The 21,328-nt window shown below is 55.4% G+C and overlaps 1 protein-coding gene across 2 annotated transcripts in view; it reads right to left on the reverse strand.

The window, feature by feature from the left end:
* Positions 1–290: 290 nt before the first annotated feature.
* The window catches only part of SHROOM3 (shroom family member 3), a 337,315-nt gene continuing 316,277 nt past the window's right edge, over positions 291–21,328 (reverse strand). Inside the window, exons 7-11 of one of the 2 annotated variants that reach the window (XM_062198626.1) lie at positions 17,680–18,429; positions 16,471–16,965; positions 13,288–13,441; positions 6,226–6,498; positions 291–3,861 (exon numbers count right to left, since the gene is read on the reverse strand). In XM_062198626.1, coding sequence (XP_062054610.1) covers positions 3,541–3,861; positions 6,226–6,498; positions 13,288–13,441; positions 16,471–16,965; positions 17,680–18,429 — 1,993 coding nt within the window. In that variant the 3' untranslated portion in view covers positions 291–3,540. Of the gene's footprint in view, positions 3,862–6,225; positions 6,499–13,287; positions 13,442–16,470; positions 16,969–17,679; positions 18,430–21,328 lie in introns of both variants that reach the window. The other variant, XM_062198625.1, reaches the window with a different exon arrangement.

A 21,328-nucleotide genomic window follows, 5' to 3' on the forward strand; every position in this document is an offset into this window, starting at 1 on the left:
GGGGGCCGCTCAAAAGGCTGCCTGGGATGAATTTCAATCAGAGCAGAATTTCAAATTACCCACACTTGGGAGTCTGTAAACCGATTCTCTTTGAGGAAAAACAATTAGTGCATTGGAGCCTGTACAAGTGCTTATTAGCTTGTTTAAATTTAAAACCGATCTAGAGAGGAGTCTGGGCAGGGGGCAAAACTCTACAACCTTGGGGGTTATTTCAAAGTGGAGACAACACACACTTACAATGCGGTAGCCGATGACAGTAAACATGATAGGGCTTTGGACTTCTGAGACTCTGAATTTCAACAATTTTTATTAGAAGGTTTGATTTAGAAATAAGAAAACTGTCCATGTACCCCTCTCTGATTTTAAAATGGCCTTTATCATTTTATCCCATGCTTTATCCCAAAGGGTTAAGGCAGCAATAAATACTTTATCCTAAATAATCTTCTACTGTGTAGAATGGCCCCTGTGACCACTTTATGCCTTACTGGAGATTAGTAAATTATTTCTGACCAATGTTCCTTCTTCCTTCCAGTAGTAACATAAATAAAACTCATGTCCTTAAATAATTCCAACTTAATACAGAAAAAATAATTTCAACCTGACAGAATAAAGTGAGCACTCTCATGGACAACTAAACCAAAGACAGGCAAGTCTGGGACCATATATAAAAAAGCCCACGTTTCCCAGGCCTCTAGAAAAGAGCCCGGGATCTTAATGAATGAAATACAACTTTGAAGGTGGGGCTCAAAGCCCCTGACTCTGATCAGATGTGAACAAAGCAGGAACAGGAAGGACCTAGTAGGCGGTCCCGGCTGCTCCTCTCTTGTGCTTCCACGCAGCACCTGTTAAACCCTCACCCCTCACCTGCGGAGACGGCCACCGATTCTCGGGTTGACCCAAGACTCGCTCATTCTCCAGTCTGGAAACCAGGTGTGTGGAAAATGCAACCGGCAGCGTGGGTTCCCCTGGAGTGAAGCAAAACAGGCTTGGTTTCGACAGTGCCTAGAGAAGTGGAGGCCGAGTGGGCGGTCGGCCGGCAACCTGCCCAGGGACTTCTCCCGTGTCCCAGGACATGGAGGCACTGTCCTTTCCTGTGGCTTCACAGGTCTCTGGGAGACCCTCACTGGGAATATTCCAAGATGGTCTCCCAAATGACCATGGTCACAGGGGCAATTCTGAGAGGTCACGTGTCTCCTGGGACTGCCCGGCGGCACGCTCCTAACCGCTGCACTCAGGGTCCAGGGGAGGACACTGAGGAGGAAGCGTAGTGTTTACCATAGATGATCCTAACAGTAACAATGCAAAAGGAAAAAGGGATAAACACACAGGCTGCTTTTCGGAACGTCGACAAGTGGGTTGGTGAGTATCGCATCCACCCAGGAATTAGATTTCAAAGTCCCACTTGGAACCTCACTCAACATTTCCACCTAACAAGAGTGGCTACAGCCCTAGGAGGGTTTGCCGGGCGGGTCTCTCTGCTGTGGGGTTACGACTTCTACAGCTATGGATCCGAAAGTCCTTGACAATGTGCACAGCGTCCTCTGGACAGAGGCTTGGGATCTGGGGGCCCAGGGTTCCCCTGCGGATGCTGGCTGGCTGCGTCAGCCTGCTCTGACTGGCAGGACCCACTCGAGGGCAGCGGGACACCACCAGCTGGGGTGGAGCGCAGCCCCTGGACACATCTGCTGGATGCTCTGCTGTTCTGTGGCCGTGCAGGGGTTGTGGGTGCTGCTGCTGGTCCCCCGGGTTCTCCGGGGATGGGCACTCCGAATGGGACGGCAGCTTCTGAAGACACTCCTGGGGAACCAGGGTTCCTTCTTCAATCGTATCCATGGAGTCATGATGCGCATTAGCCATGAACAAAGCAGCAGCGCTGGCTGACCGCTCACAAGAAACTTCTGGGTGGTCTCTCGTTTCTACGGCAATCAGAGGACCAAGGTACTAGGGACCAGAACTACAGTCTGGAGATTCTCAACCAGAAGGTAAAATTTCACTAAAATGGACGGAGTAAAACCAAGGGCATGGGGGATGCTTGTCCTCGGATTCCCTGAAAGTTTCACTCTGTCTGGCTGCCTGGTATCTGCAAACCCGAGTAAGAAAGGGATTAGCCACAGATCAAACACACATGAAGAAACCAACCAGCCCACCCAGGCGCAGCCTGGGATGTGCCACGGGCTCCAAGTGCAAGCCCACCGCCACCTCCACTGGCGGTGACAGCGGAGGCCAGCCCCCGCCCGCCTCGCACTTGCCGTCTGTTCTACGAAGCTTACAGCCAGAGCTTTGGAGTCACCTACACAGGATTGTGCAAAATCAGTCTTCAGGAGCTGAGAGAATTTCTAATCAAGAATGTAGCTAATGGGGTTGGGAAAGCGTCATGGAAACAGCCTGACTGTGGATTTGGGGTTTCACGGCCCTGCCCACCACCACCAGGAAGCAGCCGGGAACGCTGGGCTGACCTGCGGCACAGAGCCTCCCTGCTGGGGCAGAGCAGGCAGCAGTAGACGCTGGGACTCCTCCCCCCCAGGACGTAGCCAGGCGTGGCCGTCCCCTGGTGTTTGTAAAGCAAAGCCGGAGAGGCCGAGCGTGTAACGAAGAGGCAAGGCTCCACGCTGGGTGTGCGGCTATCTTTGGAATTCTTCATTAAGGTTTTCACAAAACACAAAGCTGAGACGGAACTCTAGGTCCACCACAAAGCTGAATCAAATGAGTGGTTAGCACACAAACACAATGATCTCTGTCATCTTGAAAAATATAAATAACAACAGCAAGGCTCACGTCTTCGCGAGTGTGTCTTTTTAAGGCTCTGTGTTGCAGACCCTGCTTCCGTGGACTGGCACCTGTGGCCAGGACACACTGCTTCCCCCAACCCGGGCCAGGAAGGCCGCCGTGGGGACATGCCCAAGGGCTACACACGCTGGTCTACGTGGCCTCAGCTTGTTAGAAACTGGAGGATCCATAGACACCCCCGCCACCCTGGGGGTCTCTGGTGTCATTACCGTTCCTCCTCCCACAATCGCTCAGCTTGTTAGAAACTGGAGGATCCACAGACACCCCCGCCACCCTGGGGGTCTCCGGTGTCGTTACCGTTCCTCCTCCCACAATCGCTCAGCTTGTTAGAAACTGGAGGATCCATTGACACCCCCGCCACCCTGGGGGTCTCTGGTGTCATTACCGTTCCTCCTCCCACAATCGCTCAGCTTGTTAGAAACTGGAGGATCCATTGACACCCCCGCCACCCTGGGGGTCTCCGGTGTCATTACCGTTCCTCCTCCCACAATCGCTCAGCTTGTTAGAAACTGGAGGATCCATTGACACCCCCGCCACCTGGGGGTCTCCGGTGTCGTTGCCGTCCTCCTCCCACAGACAATCGAGAGGCCGCGTTCCCAGCAGCACCGAAGCTCTCGGAAGGGTGTGCGTGAAGGGCCACAGAGGAAACTTCCCGTCACCCAGAGAAACCCCATCACCCATTCAGTCTGAACGTCTGCTGCGACAGCCTCTCAGATGAACAGTGCTCAGGGAAGTGATGGTGTGGCTGGCGTTCTAGAGGGGGTGAGGCTCGCCGGCGAGGGCCGGGGGCAGGGCCGGGGCCCCAGCCTTGGGGGTGAAGCCCGAGGGCAGGCTCTCCAGCAGGCACTTGACCTGCTCCTGGCCCAGCTTGATCTTGTCGTCCAGCTTCCGCTGCTCGATGAGGAGCGTGGACTTCATCTTCACGAAGTGCTGGTAGTCCTGAAGCTGCTCCTCCGACAGGTAGTTGGCCAGGATGTCCAGCACCACGCGCTCGCGGCGGTCCAGGTTCTCCTTGAGCTCGCGGGCGTCCTCGTGCTGGCTGGCCAGGATCTTCCTCTTCTGGTGCAGAGAGCTCTGCGGGGCAAAACACACGGGTCAGCTAAGGGCCCCTAAACAAGGGAGCCTCTTCCGGGACATGAAATGGCTGTTGTTTCTAGCCCGCCTGTCCCTCCAAGGACGCTGACGACCAGCCTGGCATTCTGAGGCTGCGTACCACACTCTCCACTTGTACTGTCATTCAGGAGCTCCATACTGACAGGGGCTAGGTCTTGGTTGGGGACTTGACTTTGGGGTCAAGACTTAAAAAGACAGCCAACATGTTGCCTTAAATAAATGCTTACAAGGGTACTGCAAGATGAAATTGAAAGTACGCATTTACAGGGCCAGCACTGTGGTGCAGGTGAAGCCTCTGTGGTGCTGGCATCCCAAATGGGTGCCAGTTTGAGTCTGGGCTGCTCTACTTCCAATCCAGCTCCCTGCTAATGCACCTGGGAAAGCAGCAGAAAATGGCCCAAGTGCTTGAGCCCCTGTACCCACGTGGGAGACCCAAAAGAAGCTCCTGGCCTCAGCCTGGCCCAGCCCTGGCTGTTGCAGCCATTTGGAGGAGTGAACCAGTGGATGGAAGATCTGTTTCTCTCCTTTCTGTATCTTTGCCTTTCAAATAAATAAATCTTTTATTTTTCAAAGTGTGCATTTACTTTGGTGCAAAAACCTTTTTCATAACGTGAGGAAAACTTATGTAAGAAAAACCTCCTGCATGCATTACAAAAACTTTTTGGCACTGAAGTATCAGTCACACCTTTCAGGCCACAGTGATCACCTGAACCTCTCTCAGGACACAATTAGCTTGCTCTGTGTCTTAGCCCCTGCTCTCCCCCACTCTGGCCTGCCTGGGGAAGGTGCAAAGGGGGAAAGATCTGTCTCAGAAACGTCCCCACCTTCACGGACTCCTTCCCCTATCACAAAACCACCCACTCGTGAAACAACCCCCTCAGTGCCCCCTGTTTGAACAGAGAGCGCTTTCTAAACATGGTAGAGCTAGAGGTTACAAGATGAGATCTTCCACCTCACCTTAAAGTAGTGAAAAGTTTTCTGATTCTTATTTGAGAGGCAGGGAGAGACGGGGAATGAGGTCCCATCAGCTGGTTCACGCCCCAATGTGTGCAGTGGCCAGGGCAGGGCCAGACCAAGGACAGGGGCCAGAAACTCAATTCAGGTCTCCCACATGGTGGCAGGGACCCAACCACCTTGAGCCATCCTGATGCCTCCTAGGCTGCCTGTTGGCAGGAAGCTGGACTAGGGAGCGGGAGCCAGGACGTGAACCCAGGCACTCTGACATGGGACCCTGTCGCATAGAGAATGCCCAGTAATGGTGCAAAAACTTTACATGAACTTTTTCCAGATTAAAAATTTAAGTTTGAGATTCACCTGGAGCCTAACAAAATCCTCCCCTCCCACTGGTCATATTACACCAAATTTAGTATTCATTGAGCCACTTACTCTTGTCATTTTCTCATCTCTATCCATTCAGTTTCTTAAAGAGCAATCATAATAATAAATGGATATTCTCATATTTTGCAGGCGAGCACTTACTGGCACTAAGAGGGAGTATGTACGCTGCATCGAAGTGTTGAGTTTAATTCAATTCTGGGAACGACCCATCTTCCCCTCGTTAAAACCACCCCCCCCTCCCCGATTTCCAGACCCAGGCATCTGCAGCATCCACCCCAGGGCCAAACAGGAGACTCCATGTTGCCTTCTGCTCCCCCTGCCCTGCAAATTCAAACCCATCCTGCAAGTCCTTCCCTGTCTGCCCCCATGACATGCGCCTCAGCGGCCTCTCGCCTACACTGTCGCATACGCGTCCCAGCTGTTGTCCGGCAACTCCCTCTCCCCCACGCTGCGTGGGTCACCAGGTCAGTTCATGGCTGCTCGCACTGCAGCTGCAGGCCTAGACAGTGGGGCCGCAGGGACTCTGCTCCGTGCTCGGCATGGTGCGCCACCCCCAGGCCCACTCTCCCCTCTTAGGATGGGGGCTGCAGAGCTGCAGGGCGGCTAGCGCGACCCGTTCTGGTCAGGGTCCCCCTCCCCTGCTCCTTCAGGACTAGGAGTAGTAATGGCTTCCCTGCTGATGCTGGCCTGGGAGGTGAGGAAGGGGGACTCTCTGGTATTCTCCTGGGTTTCCAGGAACCCTTCCCATGCCTTCTTTAAATTTCCGTCGGTATCCCCATCAACTTCTCGTGAGGTCCCTGGCTACACAAGTCCCTCATAGTTCCCACAGCTCACTACCTTCAAAACCCAATCAGCAAGCAAGCAGTCGCCCCCGGGCATGGGAGATCCCGCCTTCTGTGTCTCAGTTACCTACTCCTTCGCAGCCCCAAAGAGACCTCGTCACACTGCGGAGGGCATGCCCGTGGGCCTGCGCTGCCGACTACCTACCCTTTCCTCGTTGCTGGCGTCCTCTCCGAGGCCGCTGAGGACGTTCTCAACGCGGGCCAGGCGCCCCGAGAGCGACAGCAGCAGGTTCACCACCTTGTCCAGGTCCCCTATGAACATCTTGTACTTGTCAAACTCATTGGGCTTGCAGAGCTCGCTGATCCACGCCTCCACCTCCTCCCCCAAGGCGTTGTTGAGCTTGATGTCCATGAGCAGGCTCCCCTTGGCTTCCTGGAGGGTCTCGAGTTTTTGGGTGAGGCTTCCAATGAGCTCAGCCTGCAACAACAGAACAGAAGGCACAGGCAGCAAGGATCCGCCCGCGGCTGTCCGTGGACAGTCACTTCTCCCAGCTGCTCTCTCCTCCTCAGGGCTCAGCTTTGCCCCCTGCTCTGTGCAGTCTGTCTCCCCCGACCCCGAGTTAGGCCTTCACAGTATCTCCTTTGCCTTTACATCCGCAGCTGCCTCTGTGTGAGGCGATTCAGTCCGCAGGCCCGGCCCATATTGTCCCAACTTCCTCTCAGAACATTTTCCAGTTAAGTCAGGCTGCGTCTAGCCTGGGCCCCACTGGTTTGTTAACTACTTGTTTTTGTTTTTAAAGATTTATTGAGACTGGCACTGTGGCACTGTAGTGGATTATGCCTCTGCCTGTGGCACCAGCATCCCATATGAGCACAAGTTCGAGTCCCGCTGCTCCACTTCCAACCCAGCTCCATGCTACTGGCCTGGAAAGCAACGGGAGATTGCTGTTGTGGCTACTTGGGAAGTGAACCGATGGATGGAAGATCTCGATCTCTGTCTTCTTCTGTCTGTAATTCTGCCTCTCAACTTATCAACTTATTTGAGAGGCAGAGTTGCAGACTGAGGGAGCAACAGAGATCTTCCATCTGTTGTTTCACTCCCCTAAATGGCTGCAACGGCCAGGGCTGGCCAGGCCAAAGTCAGCGGCCAGGAGCTTCTTTCAGGTCTCCCACGTGGGTAGCAGGGGCCCAAGAACCTGGGCCATCTTCTGCTTTCCCCAGGGTGTTATCAGGGAGCTGAATAGGAAGTGAAGCAGCCAGGACTCAAACCAGTGCCCATATGGAATGCTGGCATTGCAGGCGGTGGCCTTACCCGCTATGTCACAACAGTGGCCCCAACTAGCTTTTAAAAGTCCTTTCAACACATGCTTTACAACACATCATGGGTAAGTAGGCAGTGAGTGCATATACCACTCTTGCTGAACAAACAGAGAAGCCAACAGTCAGAGGAATGAAGGGCCTTGCCCAAGTCTCAGGGTTGAGGTGACAGTCAGTGTGGCTGCCATCTGTACAGCAATCAATATATGCCAGCCACTTTGCCAGAAACTCCTCACTGATGATGATTTTTTTTTTTTTTTTTTTTTGACAGGCAGAGTGGACAGTGAGAAAGAGAGAAAAAGGTCTTCCTTTACCGTTGGTTCACCCTCCAATGGCTGCCGCGGCTGGCGCATTGCACTGATCTGAAGCCAGGAGCCAGGTACTTCTCCTAGTCTCCCATGGGGTGCAGGGCCCAAGGACTTGGGCCATCCTCCACTGCACTCCCTGGCCACAGCAGAGAGCTGGCCTGGAAGAGGGGCAACCGGGACAGAATCCGGAGCTCCGACCGAGACTAGAACCCAGTGGACCGGCGCCACAAGGCAGAGGATTAGCCTATTGAGCCATAGCACCGGCCCCTCACTGATGATCTTATCTGGTCTTTCCAACAATCTGATAGCATATGCTATTCTATTCTGACACAGTAAGCGAAGAAACTAAGACTTAGAGAAAGTGACTGCCCAAGACACATGTACCATTGGGAAGGTCTGTCTTGAACCCAGGTCAGCCTGACTTCAGGGGCTATCCTTGTGCAGTCATTATAAATACTGAGAGAGTCTCCATCTGAACGGTTTACTCCCCAAATGCCCACAACAGCAAGTTCAAGCCTAAGCCAGCAGCCAGAAACCCCATCCAGGTCTCCCACATGGAGTAGCAGGGACTCAGGTACCTGCACCAGGTACTTGCGACGGGCGCATTGCGCTGATCCGAAGCCAGGAGCCAGGTGCTTCTCCTGGTCTCCCATGGGGTGCAGGGCCCAAGGACTTGGGCCATCCTCCACTGCCTTCCCGGGCCACAGCAGAGAGCTGGACTGGAAGAGGGGCAACCGGGACAGAATCCGGCACCCCAACCGGGACTAGAACCTGGTGTGCTGGCACTGCAAGGTGGAGGATTAGCCTGTTGAGCCGCGGCGCCGGCGCTGAAATCCCCTCAGATGATCACGATAGACAGAAATCCCGAGTTCTCTACAGCCTGCCCATCCAGGAGCTGGACAATCAGAGGTACTTCAGTCACAGAGGTCTGCAGTGTCCGTGAGACGCTGTGGTGGCAACGACGCCATCCTGTGGGCTCCTCGCCCTGCCTGCGCCCGGAGACTGCGGGTGGCTGAGACATTCTCACCTGCCGCACCACCTCCCCGTGGGCTCTGACCTGGGGCCTCCCTCAGGCTGTTTAGTGAAGACAACGTCAGTGGTGGACAACGCTGTGGAGGACATAAATGCACTGCGCCCTAACTGGGGAATCTGGGCTCAGACGACGCAGGTGGCGGGTGCTGTCGAACGCTCACGCTCAGTTTTCCTCCTCTCTTCCTGGAGAACCCGATGCTGGCTGGCAGCTGCAGCACTCGCCTGTACATGAGCATTGTTGTCCCTCTGGCACTGTGATTTACATCATATGAAGACAGGCATACGCACACAGGCTGGGAAAGCAGTAGGAAAACAAAGGGCTGGTTCCATGGCGCAGTAGGTTAATCCTCCGTCTGCAGTGCCGGCATCCCATATGGGTGCCGGTTCTAGTCCCGGCTGTTCCTCTTCCAATTCAGCTCTCTACTATGGCCTGGGAAAGCAGTGGAGGATGGCCCAAGTGCTTGGGCCCTGCACCCGCATGGGAGACCAGGAGAAAGCACCTGGCTCCTGGCTCCCGATCGGCACAGTTCAGGCCATTGCGGCCATCTGGGGAGTGAACCAACGGAAGGAAGACCTTTCTCTCTGTCTCTTCCTCTCGGTCTGTAACTCTACCTCTCAAATAAATAAGCCTTTAAAAGAAAAAAAGCAGTAGGAAAACAAAACACTGTGTGCTTTTATGTTGAAGAAAAGTCCAATGTCATTCTTGGTTCCTCAGACAATGGGAGAGACTGACAGCCACCTGAAGTCTGCCCAGGAGTTTTTAACTCAGGGCATGTGTCCCGGGTGACGCTGTAGATGTTACTTTCTTCTAGAAACTTTGGTTATACCAAACGTGAAAAGGTCATCAACTGAGCCAAACACTCTCCCGCTCCACCTCGGCAGAGCCTTCGGCCCATTCGAGTCTGTGGCATGTGTCTCAACTTCACATTCTGAGAAGCACGAGTCCTGGGAGAGGTTTTTAAAAACTAAATAGTGGGGGCCGGCGCCGCGGCTCAATTGGCTAATCATCCGGCTGGCAGCGCCGGTACACTGGGTTCTAGTCCCGGTCGGGGCACCGATCCTGTCCCGGTTGCCCCTCTTCTAGGCCAGCTCTCTGCTGTGGCCAGGGAGTGCAGTGGAGGATGGCCCAAGTCCTTTGGCCCTGCACCCCATGGGAGACCAGGAGAAGCACCTGGCTCCTGCCTTGGGATCAGCACGGTGCGCCGGCCGTGGTGCGCTGGCCGCGGTGCGCCGGCCGCAGCGCGCCGGCCACGGCGGCCATTGGAGGGTGAACCAACGGCAAAGGAAGACCTTTCTCTCTGTTTCTCTCTCTCTCACTGTCCACTCTGCCTGTCAAAAACAAACAAACAACAACAACAACAAAAAACTAAATAGTGGGGAGAAAAGACTGTAGCAGCCTTCTATTTGTGATTATTTCTATAAATTGGCTTCTTTAGAGATCCATATATGGTATTTAAGGAAGAAACTCAAAGCACTTTAATACTTTAATTTAATTGATATCTTTTAAAATCTTACGTATTTCTGGAAAGGCCAGAGAGAGTGAGCTGGCACAGATCTTCCATCCATTACTTCACTCTCCAAATACCAGAACAGTCAGGCTATCCCAGGCTGAAGCTGGGAGCCAGGAACTCAATCCAGGCATCCCCGTGGGTGGCAGAGATCCAACTGCTTGAGCCATCTACCACATGCTGCCCCCAGGGTCTGCATTAGCAGGAGCTGGAATCAAAAGCACTCAAACTGGGGTTGACGCTGTGGCACAGCAGGTTAAAGCCCCAGCCTGCAGTGCTGGCATCCCATCTGGGCACTGGTTCGAGTATCGGCTGCTCCTTTTTTCAATCCAGCACTCTGCTATGGCCTGGGAAAGCAGCAGACGATGGCTCCACTCCTTGGGCCCCTGCGCCCGCGTGGGAGATCCAGAAGAAGCTCCTGGCTCCCGGCTTCGGATCAGCTCAGCTCTGGCCATTGCGGTCATTTGGGGAGTGAACCAGCGGAATGGAAGACCTCTCTTTCTGGCTCTACTTCTCTCTGTAACTTTTTCAAATAAATAAAATAATTCTTTAAAAAAATAATTTAAAAAAAGCACTCAAACCAAGGCACTCTGAAATGAGATGCAGGTGTCCCAAGCGGAATCTTCACCACCTCACCAAATGTCCGCCCCTTAGCCGATGCCTTGGGGGCATTTACACGCCCCAAGTGTGATGACTGCTCTCGTGTGGGGGTGGGGCGGGGGAGGACAGGTGCAGCGAGGGAAGCCATTCTTCTGTGTTTCTGCTGCCCTCAGCTCACCAAATGTCTCGGGATCCTGTGCAGCGCCGAAGGGGCAGGCGTGAAGGAGGCACGGCTCCATGGCTAGGGCAGTCAGGAGACTGACGCGGGCGAGCAGCCCCCAGGGAGCAGGCGCAAGCGTTGTTGCTTTCCAGAGCCTGCTTCTGTTTTCAAAGAGGTCAGTGCTGGGCAGAACCATGAACGGATCTGTTGCAGGAGCCTCACGTGCACCCAGGCTTCAGGCTCTAAGGCAGACCAGGGGAGGGACGCCCTGTGCAGGAACCCGTGCACATTTTATGGCAATCCCTCATTTTTTAAGTAATCTAATGCTTTCTGTTAGATTCTGTTTTTACATCTCAATTTTAAAAATTACTTATTTACTGGAGAGGCACAGAGACAGGGAGAGTGAGCCCCCGTCTGCTGCGTCACTCTCCAGCGCTCACAACGGCTGGGGCCGGAACCCAATTCAGGTCTCTGACGTGATAGGCAGGAACTCCACTGTGCAGCCATGACTGCCGACTCCCAGGAAGTGCAGCCGCACAGGGGTGCAAGTCAGGAGCCGGACTGGGTATTGAACCAGGGCACCCTGACGTGGGACGCGGGCGTCTGAACCAGCGGTGCCACCCGCAATCTGGTTTCGGAAAGCGTATGCCGGGCCGCAGCTCAGCCACAAATGCTAACATGCAGTTACCGCTGAGCACCTCAGTCGCTCGGCCCACTGCTGCATACTGGGTAGCACTGGAATTTTTTAACTCTGCCATGCCCTTAAAATATGGAAATCTGAAGTAAAAAAAATGCAGTGCAGAAAGATCTGAGTAACTGAAAACACAGGGAAGCTGGCTGAACTGAGCAGTCATTCCTTTGCCAGGCAGATCTCTTTAAAAAAAAAAAAAAAAAAAAAAAAAGTAAACTACCAAGTTCAACCAGCAAACTCCCTGGGGGAGGGAGACTGGGGTGTGTGTTTAGGTAACACCCCAGCCTCTCAGGAGCCACTTATGCTGGTACCTGTGCGCTAAGGCTGGCCCTGGTGAGCTCCGAGTTCAGTTTCTGGCTCGGGTTGGTTCTAGCCAGGGACCCCGCATTCTCGCTCAGGTCGCTGTCCAGGGAGCAGTTTTCAGAGGACGGTGTGGGTGGAGGGCCTCCAGGGAAGACTCCGGCCTGAGCAGCTGCTGGCTGCTGAGCCGCCAGCACGTCCGTTCTGACTCGGGTGACTCGCGTGTGAGGGTCCCAGGGCTCGTGTGAGTGACACATCAGCCCTGACGTGGGGCACCACCGGAGCTGCGCCTCACCTCTGGGAGCAGGAACTCCAGAGCCTCTCGGCCTACGACACTTTCTGCCGCATAACCCCCAAGGCGAGGGTGGCCATGAAGGCAGGAAAGGCAGAGGGCGGAGGGAGTTCACCCGGCGAGGGGCGGCTGAGTGAGCCGCCCCAGTGCTGCCGTAGCACGGCTGTGTCCACAGGTGGGAGCCCAAGTCCGGCGCACGACGCCTGGTGGCCGGCACAGCCAATAGCATTCACACACAGGCTGGCGCTGGGGGATAGAGCCAGACCAACAGCAAAGGGCTGTCACTCCCCATCAGAGGACTTGCTAAACCAGCTGAGGGCGGGAATCACCAGCTGGCAGGTACAAGGCTGCCGTGAGCAGCAGGAGAGCGAGCCAGAGGCAGAGAATCCCACCGAGCAGGGGCTTCTAAAACCCGCCCCGTGCCATTCCTCCTTGCTGCTAGGGCTGAATCCAAGTGTGGCTTCATTCCACAATCATCGCAGAAACAATGAAAGTTTCCCCTAAGACTCCATACCACAAAAACCAGGAGAACTGCTAGAGCAGACTGGGGCCCCAGGGGAAGCAGGGGTCACAGTCCTGGGGCGGCTGGGGCTGCATGGGGGAGGGGAACCACTGGAACGTTCTCTGAGCACAGCCCAGCCCGGCAAGAGCTCCCGGGTCTGTGGGCAGACGGCAGTGGCTTCCCGGTCATTTAAAAAATGTCTGACATTTACCAGTCTGTAGGAGTACCGACCGCTGATGGCGAAGTGCTTTCGCGACACGCACTAAGCTGGGTGCAGGAGGTGAATGGGGCCTTTGCTCTCTGGGCATCCCGATCTGCTAGTGCTCCCCTGACCACGGACCACGAAACAAAAAGCACCACTGGTCGACTAGCTGTCAGGCCTGACGACCAGATGGCTCAGAAGTAACCACCTCCCTCTCAGCCCCACTGCCCTGCCTGCCCGCAGGGACGTACGACGCCACGCAGGTCCAGCGTCCTCCCACCTTCAGGGCCAGTACCCCTGCGGAACAAGGACCGTGACTCTCTGGGAGACAGAACGGAGCACCCCGTCCTCTTACCTTTTTCTCATTGACATCCACCTGCTCCTCGGCCTCAGTCACCTCCTCGGCCATCTCTTTGATTTTGTTCAGCAGCTCAGCCTTGGGTGCAGACACGTTGTAGTAGGCAGCAGGGCAGGTGGCCAACATGCCCGCCACCTCCCGGTCTTCACTCCTGGGCCAGAAAGAACACACAGCTCAGCCACACCCGCCAAGGTGAGAAGCTTCATCACCACAGGACACCCGATCCCACTGCTCTTCCCAGGTTAGGATGGAGGAGCCAGTGCTGACTGATGTCTGACTGACACCCACGTGCAGGGCAAGCTCGGATGGGAAACCGCCAGAGGCAGCCCCAGGGACAGAGGCAGGGTCAGGGCTGTGTCCTGGGCAGCCTCCCGCACGCTCTCCTTTCATGGCGAACAGGAGAGCGCCAGCGACTCCTTGCTGCCCAAACGGACAGTGCAGGGCCATCACTCCATCACGTGACAGCACTTTCAAGGTGCTGCACAAATCCCGGGCTTCTGGTTTCCTTCCCTGGTTACCCACGGTCTTTCTGACGCCCACTACGCTGCTGCTTGCACACTTAATGCCCTTCCTTCTCAACTGAGACTAACACATCCGTGAAAGCCTGGGCCGTGTGGGGCTTGCTGGTTCACACTGAGCGAGCGTAGGATGTGGAACCTGCTCACCAGTTTTACAACAGGGGTTCCGAGGCTGCAGAACAAAACCAGACATCGGGAACCCTGGTATCCGGTATGCTGTTTCAGTCGAGTGGCTTTTCAGATGTAACTCCAATCCCACCCTCTGGACAAATGGCTCTCGGGCAGTACGTGGGAAACTAACGACTGAATCTATTTCACATCTGGCCCACCATTTTACTGTGGAGTAAAGAACCACAGAAAACCATCTTTACTGGCTTCCTGCTTCATGACTTTCCCTCTAAGCAACGTAACTACATTTAATCCAGCTGATTTAAAAACAAGAAGAGGGGCTCGCGTTGTGGTGCAGTGGGTTAAGCTGCCGCCTGCATGGCAGGCATCCCCTATGAAAGCCAGCTAGAGTCCCGGCTGCTCCACTCCCAATCCAGCTCCCTGCTGATGCTCCTGGGAAAGCAGCGGAAGATGGCTCAAGTGCTTGGGTCCTTGCACCAGCATGGGAGACCTGTATGGAGTTTCTGGGTCCCAGGTTCAGCCTGTCCCAGCCCTGGCTGTTGCGTTCATTTGGGGAGTGAACCAGTAGTTGAAAGATCTTTCTAATTCTACTTTTCAAATCTTATAAGAAAAAACAAAAACAAACAAACAAAAAAAAAAAAAAAAAGAAAAAAGTCTGCCTTTCTTTGCTTTTGTTTTTGGATATATATCCACTGCAATGCAAATGGGCTTCGTCTGCCAGCCCCCATCAGGACAATGCTTTCCTTCACCAGCAGATGGCGCATGCTTCCTTTTACAATCCTTAGGATGTGCTAGAGCTGCAAAGGCCACCTGGCCATTCTCTTTCTAAACTCAGTGGGCAAACAATGTTCTTAATGGTAATTCTATGAAATAGTTTTCTAAGGATGCATTTTATTTACTTATTTTTAAAGGCAGGTGACCAAAAGAGTGATCTGTTGGTTCGATTCCCAGATGGTCACAATAAGCAAGGCTGGGCCAGGTTGAACCCCGAAGCCACGTGGGTACAGAGGCCCAAGTACTTGGGTCATCATTGGCTGCCTTCCCCGGTGCGTTAGCAAGGAACTGAATCAGAAGTAGAGCAGCCGGGACTCAAACCGGTGCTCTGATTATGGGTCGCCGGCGTCATAAGCAGTGGCTTAACCCACTGCACCACAATGCCCACCTTGGGGATGCATTTCTAAGTTACTTTGGTCTTTGCAGAGCACACAGAGTATAATGACCACACCACAACCACCCATGGCGAACTGCTTGGCACACACCCACGACTCCTCTCTGGGAGCACTGTGGGACCCAGCGGATCGACTGCCTCGCAGACTGCAGGTGCTCAGGGACGGCCAGACGCACGGCCCTGGCCAAGCCCCGTCACTTCAACTAGTCTCTGTCTCCCAGATCTGGGAAGGGGATGGCCCTGATGGTCAGTGAAGCCTTCAATCGGGAGGGCCTCTGTCTGGTGACACACTGCTTTTAAGTACCACAGGGCTCTCTCCTATCCCCTCCCCTGGGGCAAAAAGCCTAGCATTCCTGTTAGTCACTTAGAATCACTCAGACGTTTCTAAACCACAAGCCTGGCTGTAGACGACAACTTCTCTGTAGTTAGCCTGGAAGCCACTAACTGCTGTGTCCCAGTCTATCAGTCCAGAGAGTTCTCACTGAAAATGAAAAAGAAATATAAACTCAAAGTCCTTCCCATAGGAGTCCTTCAAAGAAATCTAGCAAGCAAGAAAACAGAAGGCGACTTCAAAAGGCTTGTGGAGAAAGTGGGATGAAAAGTAGCTTATTCTGGTGCAAAAAAGTTTTTGAAACTCTTGCATAGTTTCTTCCTACTATACATTTTCCAAGAACTTTTTGCAGAGCCCTTGGATCACAATAGCCCAAGAGCAAGCGAAAGAACGAGGAACACGGCCTGCTGAGGGTTCTCTGGCGGGGGGACCTGTGCTCCAGGATGGGCCCCACAGAAGCAGCAGAGCGCACTCCTCACCCCTTTCTCAATTTCCAGCACTTGAGCAAAAGCCCGCCTCAATGCCTCCCGGGTGACTAGCAGTGCAGAGTCTCCCAGGGTGTCTCTAGCCTCTCAGCCTTTTCACAAAGGCCATGCTCCCAGCCTGGGGAGGCCTCGGCCACGCCCACTTCTACTTGCTCCTTGAGTCCTGGGCCCCGGGGGTGGGGTCTTTGCGTGGGCCCGTTCACAGGCTAGGGTCAGATCCGGCTGCCCTCCCTCACATGTTCTACAGTATCGGCTGAGCGTGGTCTTAACCCACCGTGCTCCGCTTTCCCCATCTGCAAACTGCAGATGAAGCTGGCAGCCACCTCGGAAGGGTCTTGTGGGCATCGAGCGAGGTGCCGTTCACATAAAGAAACGAACACGATGCCATCGCAGCCATTGCTACTGCTCTTAGTTCTCTCTGTTGGGCACGTGTCCTGCATCCTACTCCCCACCACCCCCTAGAGCTGAGCTGGAATGCCACTCTTGGCTCAGGACCTGTGGGTGGGGCAAGGGGGCCCCAGGTGGAGGCAGCGCGGCTCCAGGGCTCACCTCTTGCCTTCGCCGACGGCCCTGGGCACGGCCTTCCTCTTCATGCCGCTCTCCTTCAGCACGTGAGCCTCGCGGGGAAACAGCCCCGCCATGAGGTCCATCGTTGTCTTCATCCTGGAGTCCGGATCCAAAATGTCGGCCAGGGACCTGTCTCGGTGGACGATCTCCTTGGCCAGAGCCTCTGTTCTGATGTCTTCTGAGGTCTTCTGGCCATGGGCACCGACTTCCTCTTCTAAACCCTGAGTTCCGCTGGCTGCCTCGTGGCTGAGGCTCTGAGTCCAGGTGTGAGGAGGCTGCACCGGACTTGGCTGCTGGCCAAGGGGCAGAGTGGGTAAGGGCTGACCCCCAGCAGTGGAGGGCAGGGTGGACTCGCTGGGCCCTGCCCCTGGGGCCGAAATGTGGGGTCTGGAGTCCAGTCTCTGACTCTCCGCCAGATGGGCTGCACCAGCTACAGGCCTCTCCCTTGTCACTGTCACCTTGGACAGCTTGCTGGAGCTGCTGGGATATGAGGGGGGGTAAGGGGGTGGAGAGATTAGAAAAGGGTGAAGGTGAGAGAAGGCAGGAGTGTTCCAAGCCAGGGCTGGGGGCTCCGTGTCAGGAGGGGTGAGGGGGGTCACCAGGCCCAGTGGCCCCCTGGGAGCTGGACTGAGCAGGGACTTGGTGTTGGCTGGATGCCACTGCCAGCTTTCTTTCTCTCCTGCCCAGGTGGGCAGAGGGTAGAGGTGGGGGTTGCTCCCGAGGCGTTCAGAAAAAGCTACCCCACAGGCAGTGCCAGGCAATGCTTTTGGGTGGTGGCCCGCTCACTTGTCCTGGGGACCCCACACTGGGCTTCTGGACAGAAGCCACATTCTTCGAGATGAGCCCTGTCGGCCGCAGCCACGGGCTGCTTCTGCCTTCCCTGAGCTCCCTCTTGCTCCTTAACCCACCCGGGGCTCAGCCAGAGGAGAGGGGTGGTGCTAACCCCGACCCCTCAACCTCCCGGGGACCACGGCTGCCAAATGAGCCTGTGGGGTTCTGGCGCCCAGTGACCACGAGGAAAAGTACCACTCAAGCACAACACAGTGCTTCCGGCAGCTTCGGCAGAGAAAAAAAACCCAAAACACAGGAGAGCTCTCCCGCGGTCCACAGGAGGCCCCAGGCACCCCGGCAGATGCAACCTGCTCCTGGAAATGTACCGCGCTCTGGCCTGGGGCAGGGCCCCCCACTCACCCGGGGCTGTCCGTGGGCGCCGCGTCGGCCACGTGCGGGGGCGGCGGCGGGGGGAAGTCGTCGGCGCCGTTCGGTGGGGTTTCCTGGCTCGGTGGAGGCGGCGGAGGCGGAGGCGGCGGGGGGAGATCGTCAAACGCGGGGCTAGAGGCGGCCCTGGCGTGCAAGTCCTTCACAAACACGTCGTCATCGTCGCCGTTGTCCCGGGGCGGCGGGGAGGCCCGCAGGGCGGACTCGGAGATCCGCAGCGAGACTCTCCCGGTGGGCGAGCCCGCGTCGCTGCAGGAGCTCGGCAGACCCCGCTGGTTCCCACAGCGCTTCGGGTCCCCGGGAAGGCTGTCCTCGAGGGCCCGGGCAGCAGGGGGCCACTGGGGCGGCGACGCCCTCCTCCTCAGGCCCTCCTCGCCCCCAGGCTCTGGGCGTCGGGCGTGGGGTGGGAGAGGCTGCCATCCCGCCTGCTGGTCGGCAGCGGCCTGGGCGCAGTAACCGGAGGGCACAGGTGAAGGCTGCGGGGAGCTGCGCGAGGTGGGCGGGCCGGGCCTGGGGTCCAGCGGCTGTCCATGCACGGCTGTGGGCAGCGGCCGCGGGCACGGCCCCCTGCCAATGTGCCTTTGCTGATCCCCGGCCTCGGGACACTCGCGGGGCCCCGAGGCCCCAACGCTGGCTCTGCAGCCTGAGCCGCCCCAGCGCGGGGTAGGCTGGTGGGTGAGCCCGGGCCTCTCTTCGCGGCCTCGTTCTGAAAAGCTCAGTGACCTGGAAGAGGAAGGAGTCGTGAGGCCTCACACTGCACCACCCAGGCCATTGATGGGGAGGAGGGCCGGCTGCAGAAGCCCAAATGCTTGTCTCCCCCTGGTTACTCGGGCCACCAAGGGAAAGCAGGTAGCTCAGGCGGCAGCTCCTGCACAGACCGGTACGGGATGCCGGCACAAGCCACTTGCTCTGCCTGTCTCCTGCACACACCTTCAGGGCAGGCTTCGGGATACTCTGGGAAGCGGCTCCCGCTGGCCACGGCCCGGGCTGCTGGGTGCCAGGTTTCCCCCACAGCCTTCTCCTGGTCTCCTGTGTTCTCAGTTCACAAGATGACACACAGAAGAGGGGCGAGAGTCTTGGAAGGACCTAGTAAGCAGTTACCTCTGGAGAAGAGAAGGACGCTAACAGGCAAGCAGGGGCGTGGAGGCTTAGGCCACTGTGGGCCAGGCTGCAGGGAAACCCACAACCCCCAGTTGTGCATGTTGACGAACAGGCTTGCAAATCCAAGACAACCTCCTGCAGCACTCCTGCTGGTTGTGTAGGCGTTATCACGAGGGCAACAGAGATAGATAGATACACACACACACACACACACTAATTTCCCTGTCTCCCTGGTCCATCTGTGGGGCAGATGGCACTGTGCACTCCACAGATCTGGCTCTCGCAGGGAGCTGTGACTCGGTCCCGGCGCCAGGCAAGGGTGAGGCAGCATCGGAAGGAAACATCACACTGACCAAATCAGCTCTTCTCTCCCCTTGGGTGTTTTCTTTAATAGACACAGATGGATGAGCACAGGGCCCGGCTCTCTCCCTTCCCGTCAGACCCCCTGGCTCGGCTTCTTTACCAGGAACCTCTCCTATGGCCGACAGGCTGCCCCAGACAGGGCATCCTCCGGGGTGCTCTCTGCTGCCCGGACAGCGAGTGATGGAACAGCCCATGTCTCTTCCGCCCCCTGATCCTGATATGTGTTGAAACTGAGCAGCCTCCAAGAAGGCAGGGGTCATCTGGACTCTGGTGTTCAGTGACTAAGTCGGGTGCCTTTGTCATATCCAGAGACCTCAGAAAAGGGGAGGGCTGGGTGCTGATGCAGGGGCGAAGCCACCACTTGGGACCCTCACATCCCATAATAGAGTGCCTGGGTTTGAGTCCTGGTTCCACTCTCCATTCCAGCTTCCTGCCCATGGGCATCCCAGAGGCAGTGGGTGGTGGTGGTTCAAGTAGTTGAGTCCCTGCCATCCACTGGGGAGACCTGGATTGAATTCTAGGCTCCTGGCTTTGGCCTGGCCCAGCCCTGGCCTATTTCAGGCATTTGGAGAGTGAACCAGCAGATGGGAGATCTCAATCTCGATCTCTCTTTCTCATGCCCTCCGCCTGGCTCTCTGCCTTTCAAATACATAAAATGAATACAAATTGTAAAAGTGGTGCTGTAAATCATTAACATCACTAAGACATAAAGTAATGTAACACTCACCCTCTAAAGGTCCAGCTCACAAAACGCTGATGTTATGTTTTCAGTTTATGTTTGACCTGGGTTTGCATGGACCACACCCAGGTTGTATGCTTCTGAGTTAAACTCTCAGTCTGCATAAATGGCAACTGTTCTGAGTTTTTCAGGAACACAAATTATGATTGAAAAACTTTTTTTGTGTGTAAGTCCTTTTTATAATAGGGCATTAAGAGGCTCCTAGGGCCTGTTGATAGGTATCCAGGAATTCTAATGCTCAAGAATGGATTTTCACAGCAATTAGTTTCACCTTTTTAAAGAAGATATGTGGTTAAAAAAAAAATGTAACATTTCTGGAGCTGGTGTTGTGCCACAGTGAGTCACCTGCAATACACTCTCATCCCGTGTGAGTGCACATTCGAGTCCCGGCTGCTCCACTTCTGATCCAGCTCCCTGCTAAAGAGCCTGGGAAAGCAGAAGATGGCCCAGGTGCTTGGGCCCCTGCAACCACGTGGGAGACTCGATGGAGTTGTTTTTTTTTTTTTGACGGACAGAGTGGACAGTGAGAGAGAGAGACAGAGAAAGGTCTTCCTTTTCCGTTGGTTCACCCCCCCCCCCCCCCCATTGGCCGCTGTGGCCGGCACGCTGCAGATGGCGCACAGCGCTGATCCGAAGCCAGGAGCCAGGTGTTTCTCCGGGTCTCCCCTGCGGGTGCAGGGCCCAAGGACTTGGGCCATCCTCCACTGCCTTCCCGGGCCACAGCAGAGAGCTGAACTGGAAGAGGAGCAACCGGGACAGAATCTGGGCCCCAACCGGGACTAGAACCCGGTGTGCCGGCGCTAGTGAGCCGCGGTGCTGGCCCCGATGGAGTTTCTGCATCCTGGCTTCGGCTTGGTCCAGGTCCAGTTGTTGTGGCCACTTACAGAGTGAACCAGCAGATGGAAGATCAATCTCTCTCTCTGTAACTGGCTGATAAATAAATCTTTAAAAAGATCATCTTAATCATTCTTAAATGTGTAGCTCAGTAGTATTATGTTCACCTGGTTGTGAACCTGACCTCCAGGAAACTACATCCTGTAAATCTCAAAACTACACCCATTAAATAACAACTCCCACCTGCCACCACTGGTCATCACCACTCTACTTCTGTTCCTATGAATTCAGCTACTCTAAGTGGACTCATGTAGTGCCTGGCTTGTTTCACTGAGCATGATGTCAAGGTCTTAAAAGAAAGAGTAAGAGGGAGGGAGGGAGACAGACAGACTTAGAGAGAGTGAGATCTTATCCTCTGGTTCACTCTGCAAATGCCCACAATGGTGAAGGCCGAGCCAGGAGCCAGGAATCCCATCCAGGTCTCTCACATGGGGATGGGGGCTAGGATGGAGAGGGGGCAGGGGCAGGAACCCAAAACTTGAGCCGTCACTGCTGCCAGCCAGGTTCTGCATTAGCAGGGAGCTG

The sequence above is a fragment of the Lepus europaeus genome, chromosome 8 (genome assembly GCF_033115175.1).
Source record: "Lepus europaeus isolate LE1 chromosome 8, mLepTim1.pri, whole genome shotgun sequence".
In the NCBI taxonomy this organism is placed as follows: Eukaryota; Metazoa; Chordata; class Mammalia; order Lagomorpha; family Leporidae; genus Lepus; species Lepus europaeus.